We start from the raw sequence: 13,429 nt of genomic DNA on the forward strand, positions 1-13,429 counted from the left end.
GCTTTCTCTTTGTGAACCAGTGCTGACTGCATTTTCTTAAAATGCCCTTCAGAAGTACCCAGTATAATCTTCTCCAGGAACTGAGGTTAGAACTATCAAATCTGTAGTTTCCTGGGTCTTCCCTCACACCCTTCATGTAAATTAAAATAACAGTGGCTAGTTTTCAATCATGGGGGACTTCCTCAGATTCCCAAGACCTTTGGTAGAAAATGGAGAGTGGTGATGCAGTAATGACAATAAAAATAATTCAGATAATAACAATAATTCACATTTTCAGTTAATATGCTCTGAAATACATTAATTTTATAAAGGACCAGAGTGTCATAAGCCAAGATCAGGTACACTGATAGTCCTAATGGAACATCTGGCTTTAATCAGTGCTGTATTTGACTGTATTTGACTGAAAAGCTTATTGAAGTGTTTCCACTTGAAGAATTACCTCATTATTCTGTTTTGTTGTTGTCATATTAAGCATGCACTGACAATGTAGGTCACAAGATACATTCAATATAAACAAAAATCCTAATATGCTACTATTACTATGTAACAACTTACATCATCGTAGATTCTTTGTAATAATTTTACAGTAAATAACTTTAATAGAATAATTTAAATCATGTTGGACTTCAATCACAATTCTGCATGATTTACACATTTTTAACTGAAGACAAAGAAATGTCATTTGCTACTAAACTAGTAGCAAGATGCTCCTTAATGCATCTTGCTATGAAGATAAATAGAACAGTAGTAATTCAGCTGTAGAACTTCACATCAGTTTACAGCAAGCACTGAAAATGCTTGCTGAATTTATACATAACAGAATTTTATATCCTGTCTAAGCCTTACAGGATTCATAAGTTTCTCTCTCCCATAGAGCCACTCAAATCACAATTCTTTCAACCTTCCACCACACTAATGCAATGAAACATCCTTTGCTTTGTGGCATCAGTTGAAAGTCACTGCTTCAGAATTGGCTTATTACTCGTTCTAATAAAAACCATATTTTTCTTTGAAAAGATCCATTGAACTTCTTCTTCCTTTTAATGTTCATATGTTTGTCAAAAATATTTTGAATACTTTTGTAAACTTACTTTGCTTCCTATGTCATATCTTTGAAAACTTAAAAATCAAAGTAATAAATACTATTTTATGACCTAAGCAAATTGAAGTACTACATACGCCTTCTCTATTTCTGTATTACTTTTTCAGATATATATGAAAAAGTATTCTTACTAGGCTTTTTCTGTATTTGAAGATTAGTGCTAATTACATTAAAATGGATTTAATTTTACTGTCACCTCAGTACACTAGTGTCTAACACTTCTGCAAACATTTGTGTCATCCTAAAGGTACAGCTGATAAGACATGAGCATTCACAGAAATTGTTAACCTGGAAAGCTGAAGACAGACGTACTATATGAATATATGTATTTTCTAGTAAATGCCTTGGATTTATTATGCTATATTAGATCACCTCATGTGAGGATCTGCTGTGATAACAATTAAATTGAAACTATCAAACTGCTAATACCACTGGGTTCCTTACAGATATGCTGACAGTGTCAGGGGTTGAGCAACTCATCAAGATATCATCTCCTCGAAGAGAAAATGTCTAGAATTGTATTATTTTTTTTAATCAATATGAAATAACAACACGAAAAAAATCCCCAGAATTCTGCTGTCAATTTTATTTTTATATTTTGCAATGCTGACAACTGCATTGCTATTTAATATCATAAGAATTTGTTAAGTGAGTGGACATACAGATATATAAAATGCATCCCAAATTAAGGCCCACAGGTTATAATAAAACAGGAAATACAGCATGTGATTAACTGCAGTGGCTTTCATTTTCACTATTTCATTGGTTTCATTTGAGACAGTGGGTTTAAGCCATTTAACACTGAAAACTTACACAATCTTAAAACTTGATACTGAACCAACAGGACTCTATACAAGGCCAAGGGCCTTACATTCATGAATAACAACTAAACCCAGGAAAAGTGATTGCCTTCTAAAAATTCTTGGTGTAAGTAGAAATATTTTGCACTTTATTTTTTAATCAATTAAAATAGACAAATGGCCTGCCATTTTACAAATCAATAAAAAAACCCTCACAATGCAACTCTGAATGACAGTTTTATTTAAATTGAACTATATTACATCCAGGCAGAAACTGGAAGTAGTCAGTTTTTATATGTATATACAGATAGCACTGCAAAATATCAAAATGACAGCACAAAAGTATAATCCCCCCACCATCCTTATTCAGAACATTTTGCAGTTTTACACATAGTTAATGCTCTACCATTTCTCATAATTTGTAATATCACATCTATATGCTGCTTCTCTCTGGGCCTTTGAAGAACTATATCAAAATGGTTGCTTATTTTATATAGCAGATCATGCTGCTTCAGCATTAGGAAATTTCATGTTTTAGTTCTGTGCTTATATCCCCTGATAGTCATTCTGCAAGGACAGACTGGCAGGAGAAGTATTCCTCATCGCCCTACTATTACCTTTTTCATTATCACCTGCTTCTGACAGATTTCTGATGATCTGGGGATGATGGTTTGGGAAAAGGATTGAATCATCACAGGCATCAACGAGTGGGAAAAAAGTATAAAACAAATGTGTTTTAAAACTGATCTGCTCAGTGTGGCTCAGTTCACATTTCCCAAGTGGATAGCATATATTCACTCTTGTTAAGAAAATGCCTATAACTTTATATGCAGTTAGATATATTAGATAGTAAATGGGAACACCCAAATAGAGGCCATGCTAAAATTAGTCACTTAACTGTTGTTTGAAAGTATTTAACAGGTGTACATTCTTAGCCAAAACTGTCAGTAAAGAATTCTTCCAAGCTAAACAGAGCTGCTCTGCTTTTGTCCAGCATTATTTCAATTCCTCTTCTTAGGTCACAACCGTCAGACATCTATCTATGAACTAGCTGGCATTCATAAGTTTACTCTGTTTCACAGATATATATAATAAGTACAAATATGATATAGTCTAGCCGGCTTACTGATTTTAAGCCAGTGTTTATCCCTTAGGACTATCTGTACTGTCCTATAAATGTGCGGCACAAATAATTTTCAACTGCTGCCAATATTTCAAAAAATAAAACTGACCCCATGCACAAGTAAATGAAATTGAACTGGATAGTTTTATAGCATTTTATGTAAACCAGAAATTTGGCTGGACAAAACTCAGTGATGTGAAAATCATTGAGAACTAGAAGGGAGAAAAATAAACTGTTACAAAAACATGATAGGTGTTATTACTAGCTGGCAGCAGGAAAACTTTCTCCATGTATGTTCATTGAGCAAATACAATAGAATAATCAAATTTGTATAAGAAGAAAGGAGTTAAATCAGATTGTTCAAATTACCGTGGTATTACTCTGCTCTCCATTGCTGGCAAAATCCTGGCAAGAATACTTTTGAACAGATTAATACCCACTATAGCAGAAGGAATTCTACCTGAAAGCCAATGTGGTTTCAGAGCCAGCAGGAGTACCACAGACATGGTATTTGTTCTCAGACAACTGCAAGAGAAGTGTAAGGAACAGAATAAAGGTCTCTATATAACCTTTGTTGATCTCATCAAGGCTTTCAATACTGTGAGCAGAAAAAGTCTGTGGCAGATTTTGGAACGTTTAGGTTGTCCCCCCAAGTTCCTTAAAATGATCATCTCACTCCATGAGGATCAGCACGGCCAAGTCAGATATGACGATGCACTTTCTGAGCCCTTTCTAATTACCAATGGTGTGAAACAAGGCTGCGTTCTTGCACCAACTCTATTCACAATCTTTTTCAGCATGATGCTCCAAAGGGCCATGGCAGACCTCGAGGATCAGGACGGTATCTACATTTGATACCGTACTGATGGAAGCCTTTTCAACCTAAGGCGACTGAAGGCCCACACCAAGACCTTAAACCATCTTGTCCAGGAGCTGCTTTATGCTGATGATGCTGCCCTTGTTGCCCACACAGAAGCAGCCCTGCAGCGTTTAACATCCTGCTTTGCAGATGCTGCTGAGCTCTTTGGGCTGGAAGTCAGCTTAAAGAAGACAGAAGTTCTCCATCAACCAGCACCTCAGGAAGTCTTCCATCATTCCCATATCACCATCGGCAAATCAGAGCTCAAATCAGTCCAGCAGTTTAATTACCTAGGTAGCCTCATCTCCTCGGATGGTAAGATTGACGAAGAGATAGACAACAGGTTAGCAAAGGCATATAGTGCTTTTGGAAAACTCCATAAAAGAGTATGGTATAATAAACACCTGAAGAAAAGCACCAAGATCAGTGTTTACAGAGCCATTGTGCTGTCTACTCTTTTATATGGTTCCGAATAATGGGTCATCTACCGCCACCACCTGCGTCTCCTAGAACATTTCCATCAACGCTCCCTCCGTACGATCCTAAACATCCACTGGTCAGATTATGTGACTAACACATCTGTTCTAGAGCAAGCAGCAGTCACAAGTATTGAGGCCATGTTACTGAGAACACAGCTGCGTTGGGCAGGTCATGTCTCCAGGATGAAGGACCACCGCCTCCCTAAGATCCTGCTTTATGGTGAACTTGCCACCGGCTGCCACAAGAGAGGAGCCCCGAAGAAAAGATACAAGGACTCCCCGAAACAACATCTCAGCCTTGGCCATATTGATCACCATAACTGGTCTACTCTGGCCTCAAATCGGGAGGCCTGGAGACACACCATCTATAACGCAGCTGTCTCCTTCGAGAACACACGCAGGATCACTCTTAAGGAGAAAACACAATGCAGAAAGAACCGTGTATTGCAGAATACACCATCTAAGGAGTCTTTCTGCTGTGCCTTTTGCAATCGGATATGTCTATCTCGTATTGGCCTTATTAGCCACCAGCGTGCTTGTAACAAATGTGGATAGAGCCTTCCTAAATCTTCGTTCGCGAAGCCCAGCCATGATGATGACAACAGAATAATCAATCATGTTAAAAGAAATATGTGGGATGACAAAGGGTTGAATTAAATTTCATGAGTAAAAAAATTGCAGGGAATAAAGTTAGGACAGATTTCTCAAAAAAATTTGATGTCTTAAGACATCTTTAAAGGTCTTATAAATTGTGCAGCCTACTCTGGATTTTCCAAAGTAATTAATCTCTGAAATTTTTGACTAACGGAATTTACACTGACAATCAAGAAATCAGGGATTGCTGTTTCATTCATTTTCTAAAGTGACTGCTCTACTTTTTGGAAGCAGGTTTCTAATGAATAGCTTTAAATTCATGACTGTAGTAGGTTCTTTATAACACAATGGTGTGCAAGAGAAGGGAAAACTTGTTCATTTCAAACTAAGAAAAAAAAAGGAACCAAAACATTTAGTGATTGAGAAAAATGTATTTTATAAACTTTGCACCAGGGCCATAAGCAGAAATATTAAAGAAGTATTAACCATAAAAAACAACAGCTGGGGTACTTGCCAGAAATGTCTTATAATACTTACAGCAGTTATTCAGTCATTTTTATTTATTTTAAATTATTACAGGGTTTTAAAGAACTACACAAAAGTCAACAATAGATAATTGTCAAATCAATATGCTCAAGTGAATAACCTAAAAGCTGAACTAAATACCCTGAATTATGTGTTTACAGTAACAGACCCTGTTACTGATTATTATGAAATTTATAGAGTGCAGCATTTTCTAAACTATGAATACACCTGCACTAAAAAAGAACTTAAAACACACAGCTAACTTCGAAGTTAGCCATGGAATATGAGCAATGTATTTCATTATTCTTTTGTATCCTCTTCTGGCTGCTGGTTAAATATTGCCACATCATCTTTATAAAGATCAGTAATTCATGAAGTATTTCAACCTATGCCGCATGGAAGGTTAATGTTTTATTTGCCCAAAATAACATTTACATACCCAAAGAAAATATTTCAAAATAGTTTATAATGTTACAGATAAATATTTCTAATTCCGTACTACTTCGTAAGCCATTCCAAGAAATCTGCATGCCATTCTACAACTGCCTGTAAGGGTTTTTTTTTGAGCTTGAGTTGTATTGGCTACCTCTCCTTTTGTTTCACTATTTCACAAAATCCTTTTATGTGACTGTCAAGCAGCTGTGTTTCCCTCCTTAATCCTCCTTGCACAGCTACCCAGGAGAGGCTTTACAACATGAACTGCAAAGTACCATTTTCACAGCAGGAATGACAGTATTCCTCTTCAAAAAGAGGCTTAATAAAAATAGGACTGTAATAAACATGCTAATTCTGGTCACAAGGTGCTACATATAGCATGATCACTGAACGTTCAGGAAGTTTTGGGGAATGATACTCTTTTGGCTCTTAAAAAGCATTATCATGCAATATATGTGTGAGATAAATGTCTCTCCAGTGTATTAAACTCATGAACAGGTATTTTCTTGGTTTTGTTATTTCTCTTCATTCCGCTTTCAAAAGCCTGTCCTACTAGCAGCCCCCTGGCAATAATCACTGTGACTATATAGTGGTTTCAGATAAACACTGGTGTACATCGTTTATACAGCTCCAGCTGGAACGTGGCAAATTTCTCCTACTGTGCAGCTCCCATTTGTCTAGAAATGAGAGACATCCCACAGCACATTTCCCAACATTATAGCCATGCCACTCCATTTGTCTAATTTCTATGCCCTCAAAGATAGCTGTCCCAGATGACAGATTACTTCAAAATAGTTCATTCTCATTTCTGTACTACTGGGTGCACTGAAAATACAGAAACGAGCTTCTTTTCTCATTGAATGTATTGCTAGCAGCAGAAACAAAAACTGTAGCACCTTGGATTTATCATCTCTGGTTTTGAGTTGTTCTGAGGGTTTTTTTGTTTTTGTTTTTGCTTTTGCTTTTGTTTTGTTTTGTTTAACAGTGTGCAAATGTTCTGCATTTCTGAGAGTCTAATAAAAATAATCTCTCACAATTATCTCAGTATCTGTATGTATCAATGAACAAGGATACACTGTTCAGTAAATATTTTGGTTTCTCATTTCATTTTATGCAGCAATGACTGTTTGACATTGAATCAATCAGTTTCTAAAAACAGAAAAAGGAGTAACTAACCTAGGCACTTCTTACAGAAATTTTACTTTACTTCTTTCATGCTTACATAATGCCTGTGGTAAATAATAAATGCTATATGTCAATATTTTTAAATGTACAGTATGATCAACGACAATAACAGAAAATTGTGGGTCGAGAAAAACAAACTGCCTTCTATTCAAGTGCCCTGCTGTAGTCTCTCTTTCTACTTCCCATACAGCAAGGAAAACAAAGCAAACAGGAGCAACACTAAAATATGCTTCAGTCTTCTGCTCTATATCCTTGCTTAATATCTTTACTCTTCTGTGCTGAAGGAATAATAAAAAAAATCTTTTTAAAACCGAAAAGTGGGATTCCTTAAAATTAACTGAATGGAATTGTTGCTGATTTCTCTATTAGAAGGAAGCACCTCATTTCTGCCTTCCTGAACAATTTACAGACTTGTATATGACAACAGAATCCCTGTTCTATAACCAGGAAAGATACATAGTGGTTCCGTATTTCAAACTAGTTTTTAACATTACAGATAAATATTTTTAATTCCATACTACTTTGCAAGCCACTCCAAGAAATTGCATGCCATTCTGTAACTGCCTATTATAGACTAAAACAGGGCACTCAGTTTGCAAATAGTTCTATAGCCACCACTTGCAAGATCTAAAAACAGTCAGGTGCCTTTACCATGAAACGAGTGGACAACAAAGGGAAAGCTATTCCATTTCTGATATCCACAGAGCATGGGAAGATCCTACACTTCATTGGTTTTTATTGCCTTTTCACAGAGCACAGAATGGGTCAGGTTGGAAGGGTCCACCAGTGGGTTATCTGATCCAACCTCTCTGCCCAAGGAAGGCCATCCTAGGGCACATTGCACAGGATTGTGTCCAGACTGTTCTTGAGTATCTCCAGTGAGGGAGACTTCACAACCTTTCTGGGCAACCTGTTCCACCGCTCAGTCACCCACACAGTAAAAAAGTTCTTCCTTATATTCAGGTAGAACTTCCTGTGCCCGAGTGCCTGCTCGTTGCCTCTTGTTGTATTGCTCGGCACCACCAAGAAGAACTTCGCTCCATCCTCTTGGCAACCTCCCTTCAGATACTTACAGACATTGACAAGTACCCCTCATAGTCACCCCCTCTCCAGGTTGAACATGCCCACCTCCCTCAGTCTCTTCCTCCTAAAAAAGATGCCTCAGTCCCCTAATCATCTTTGTAGTCCTTCGCTGGACTTGCTTCAAGAGCTCTATATCCCCCTTGTACTGAGGCTGTGTCCAGTTCTGTGTCACAGCACTTCAGAAGTGGCCTCACCAGTGCTGAATAGAGGGGCAGGGTCATCCCCCTCAACCTCCTGGCAATGCTCTTTCTAATGCATCTCAGGATACCACTGGCCTTCTTGGCCACAAAGGCATGTATATTGAAGACTAAAGATTATTAATAAAGGAATCAAAGCACTGTTTCACTCATATGGTTCTCAGCAAAAACATTCAAAACAAAGATCTCCAAAATAAATAGCATGGATTCCTCTTGTCTGGAAGGCGACTTCCAGACTTCTCCTTTCAAGCCTTGTTTTCCTTCAAATTCAACATTTTCTTATGGGTGAAATCTGTCCTGGAAAGGAGCCAGTCCTTTATATACAGAAAATCAAAAGCAGTTTCCAGTTAGACATTCATTCTTGGTCTAGACTCTCACAATATTCATCCTAACAAGTGAAACTTTAGCCTGGAAGGTTTCTTGATTTACTCTAGTAACAGAAAAAAGGGTCCAACATTTTGTCTCTGGTAAGGCCTTGAAATGTTATCATGTTGTAGATGCCTTTCCTGTTCTTTTTCCTCCTCACACTGTGAACTTTTAACACCTAGAAGCCAAAAAATTTATTTATATTAATAGTTCTTTGAGACTCAATTACTAAAAATTGGTCATAGTGTAGGAACCTAAAAAAACACAGTAGTATCTGTAGTGTACTCAACAATGCCACAGATAGAAAACCTGCCAAGATTGGCTGTAAAGATATGGACACATCTGCAAAAATGTTGCTGTTCTGTGCTGAAGAAATTATTTGAGGCAGTTAAGCTGGATTTTGTGAAATAATCACACAAAATGAATATAGACAGACACTTCTGCTCCTGGAATTACCAGGACCTTCCACTGACCTTCCATATTAAGGGCTGCAATACTTTGTGTTGAACTGTGAGTAAACTGACTTCCTTCTCTAGATGCCATGTTGCAAGAGGCCAAAATGCTAAGCTGGGTCTGTGATAGAACCATTGCAGAAAGATTCAAAGAACGTATGAAAGTTATATGTGCATCTTTTGCAATCCAGTCACATACATGCCCAAAGGATGAGTAGGCCTAAGCATACCACAGATCTAACTCACTCTACTCTGTTTTGCATTTGATTAAATCTGTTAATTCCTGGTCACATCTATGATATATACAGCACCTACGTGAGGTACAGAGGAACTCTTTCCCATAAAGACATAACTAGATGGAGTGTTTTCCACAATGCCACTGTTGCAGACTGTACAAGGTGAAAGTAAGTTTGCAAAATAGGAGTTTTGCAATAATAGAATTATCTTCCAGGCTAATGCCCTTAGCACTGAACTATCTTGTGTCTTGGAAAGCAATACAGCATGCCATTGTACTTATAGCCATTCAAAATTTGAACACTGCCAAATTTTCCTTATAATGCCCTGTTACTCTGCATGCTTCTTGCTTTCTCTGATATTACCCCTTTATATAAATCACAGTCGCAACATGTTCATGAGTTCTCATATGTTGCCAGTTTCAGATTATATCCATAAATCTGTTCCTGGGGCCAAATGTATTCCAGCAGTTGCAAAAGCCATATATATAGTTGGAGACAATGCTCAATTTTTATATATCATTGGGTTTTAAATGAAATTGAAATTTACTTAAATTGTAACTTCACAACTAATAGTATATATGCTTTGTTCTTGCATGTCCATGTGTATCACTTTAAAACAGCATCTGATGCTAGTGTTGTCTGAAGTAACACTGAGCTACTATAACTGCTCTTACTATGGAGCAAAAAATAGGCAGCAAAGCTACAAATGTCTTACAAGAAATTGATTAAATAATCAATGGGACTAGAAAAGAAATGGACCACATTCAGTCAGTTTGGACACTCAGACACCTCCTCTGCCTTTTGCAACTGCTATGGTGCTAGGCAGAGAGATGACGGCTGTTGCTTCTCTACAAAACCCAAAATGATAATTTTGGTTTAGAACAGTATCTTTCAAAAAATACATGCCCATTTCATGATCAGAGAGTCTTATAAATGCATTTCAAGAAACTACGAAGATAAAGAGTACTATTTCCACCTGAGTTTTCATGTTGTTTTTTGCTTCCCTCCCTTGCTTTCCCCATCTCTCTTTAATTTGCAAAGCTTCTAACAGAATATAAAAAAATGCCTTTTTATGTTCATTTTCAACAATGTGGAAGCTGTACATAAAAAGTGTTCCTATCAGTTAATAAAGGGAAAACCTTATCTTGGGAAGTTAAGAACAAGTCCATGGTGCTTTTAAAAATATCAATCTATCAATCTTCCCATTTTCATTGGCTAGACTGGGAAGAATTTTTAAAAGGTAACATAAGGAACAATCATGGCATTAGAGATAAGAACTTTAAATATTGAAAAAGTTTGCTCATGTCAGACTACCTCTAAGAAAAAAATACATATATACTTAGGGTTATTATTTAGGGTTATTATTTGCTATATATGCACATAGCGTTGCTAGTTGACTTCAAGAGTAATGTCAGTAGTGTCTGTACTGATTAAAATAGCTAATAAAATTATAAATTTTTTTTAATAAACATTCACCTTTAGAGAAAAACAGGAGAAATCTCTTTGTTACCCTAAATTGCTTGGGATGGGAGGACCAAGAAAAAATTACTGAAATTACACATTTCACAGATTTTCTTCTAAATTCTTTAAAGCTGTTTAATCATCTTCAATTCCTGTAAAAAGACACCTAGTAGTTAATTTTTTTAACCATGTAATGCTACATAATATCAAAATACGAGACAGTAATCTTTAGTCATAAAAGCAGCCCTGCAAACTAAAGAGTGTAATATTTCATGAAGTGTCTTCAAATCCAGTGTCCATTCATCTCCAGGTGACAAAATTAATTGTTCAGGTCATTTGACTACTAGTATTTCCTCCTGTGAGTATTATCTAGACAGTAGACTTAGCAGTACATTAATATCCTCACTCCTGAATGATAGTCGAAAAAATTCATTTTTTCCTTTACTGTTCTCAAAAACTTCTTATTGAAGTAAGAATGCAACTCAGGAACTCAGGTGATACGTATCTGAAGTAGAAGAAGCCTTCAGCTTTTTTATGATTGTATTTTGTGGGAGAAATTTTGCAGCAACTTAATATCATCTGGAAACCGTTCATGCAACTTTTCAAGGTCACTGTTAGCAAACTGGGCAAATTTCTGTGTAAATGCTGATCACGCAAAGCTAAACTACCTAGGGCAGCCCTAAAATGTAAATCGAATACATTCATAAAGTACTTTCTTTTGAGCAGTAATTGTTATAATAACTTGTTCTGTGTGGCACTCCTGTTTCACTTATTTCTTACTTATTTTCTTCACTCTAATCTGTCAAACCCTGTAATCTCCAATTACCTTTTTGTGGTCAAAAGTTACAAATGTGATATTCAAGTATTATGTGGAAAAGTTTATAATCAACAGCATCAGAACTGTAGTAAGGTCCATTTGAAAAGAACTGTATTTAACCTCGTTGGAGAGAAACCTCTCTTTTACAACAACACAGTACTTTGAGCTCAATGAATTAAATTACTTATGCTTAGAAAGAGCTTACCACGTAAAACAGTGAGTCTCGTGGACACACTTATTTCACCAACACTGTTGGAAGCCACACATTCATAAATAGCTTCATCTCGTGGCGTGCGTAGTGGTTGTATTCTGAGAACTGATCCAGATCCATCATCAAACTCTATTACCTATAAAAGGAAACAAAAGCTGTCACAGATGTTGTTACAAATACCTATCCCTCAGTTAATCTACTCATGGACAGCGGTCTGTGGGTATACATGTCACCAAAGCAGGTTTGCTTTTCAAAAACATGTACCAGGACAAATTCCACCCAGATGGGAAAATTATGTAATTTTTTAAAAACTTTTTTTTTTACTTTCTCTTTTCCTTTTTAAGTTCATCTGAGAAAGACTTCTTAGTAACTTAAAGCAGATTCTTCTAATTCCTATTATTTGAATTAATTTGCAGGAAGAAGAAAAAAAAGACTCCTCCTGTATCATGTTCATTCACAGTATATACCTGCACCATAAATAAAAGGCAAAATAATAGAGAAGACCCACAAGGTCTTACTGTTGATTCTAATCTCAGAAGCAACTTATAGCTCTCACCACTATTCTAACTAGGTTGTGAGAATTAGTCCGTGACCAAGAACATTCAATGATAATAGTCTTCAAATACACAGTCAAGAGTAAGGAAAAAAACTATTTGTTCCCCGAATGCTACGTGCATCAAGTAACAGCAAAAAAGTTCAGGTTCCACATGTGGGAAAAATAATCATAAAAAGGTTCATGAAAAACTGTAGCAGACTGCCCAAGTTTATTGAAAGATGAAAAAAAAGTAACCCTCAGCAGGGCTGGGAAAGCACATGGATCAGATATCCCACTGAAGTCCTTTCCAGCTGTATTTACTAGGCTTCTATAAAGACAGGTGTCCAGGAAAAACAATTTGATGTCTTGTATTATTAAGTAATCATACTCAGAGAAATATACAAAATATTAATGTGAAAGAAGAGGAAAATAAGCCAAACTAATTATTCTCTTATTGACGCAGCTGATAATCTCAGACGTTGCTTGTTTTCCAAATGTTTCATATGTCTTCTATGAATCTCATGTCTACTGTTGTTGTTTTGTTCTTATTTAGAGATTCTATGTAATGAAATAATGGCCTTAATTTGAACAGGAACGAATGCTATTTAAAATACTGATGTGCTCCACAGACTTTATAATTGCTCTACTCAGTGGTCATAATAAAAATTATAAAACATTTGGCAAGTAACATCTATTTTTTTGAAATACATTCCATCATACTTGGCTACACAGCTCATTCAGTAGTCCACTAGAGGCGTTTTTAAAATATATTAAGGTTTTTTTAATAGTTACATTCAAATATTTTTATGGAAATAAAACTACTTTATTTTTGCTTATTCTCCCTAAAAACAGTTATATACCTACTGGAAAAAAATATATTAAGTGAATAAACCACGACATAATGCAAAATAAAACACAGTAACACATATGCATGCCCAATCTTTCTCTGTTTAGAATTCACTTTGACTG

The 13,429-nt window shown here is 36.2% G+C and overlaps 1 protein-coding gene across 36 annotated transcripts in view; it reads right to left on the minus strand.

Annotated features, from left to right (window-relative positions):
* The window catches only part of PTPRD (protein tyrosine phosphatase receptor type D), a 1,159,674-nt gene that overhangs the window by 209,039 nt on the left and 937,206 nt on the right, over window positions 1-13,429 (minus strand). For all 36 annotated transcript variants that reach the window (XM_064641432.1, XM_064641445.1, XM_064641443.1 and 33 more), the window contains one exon: window positions 11,920-12,061. In XM_064641432.1, the coding sequence (XP_064497502.1) occupies window positions 11,920-12,061 (142 nt within the window). The remainder of the gene's footprint in view (window positions 1-11,919; window positions 12,062-13,429) is intronic.

Source organism: Pseudopipra pipra, chromosome Z (genome assembly GCF_036250125.1).
Source record: "Pseudopipra pipra isolate bDixPip1 chromosome Z, bDixPip1.hap1, whole genome shotgun sequence".
NCBI lineage: Eukaryota > Metazoa > Chordata > Aves > Passeriformes > Pipridae > Pseudopipra > Pseudopipra pipra.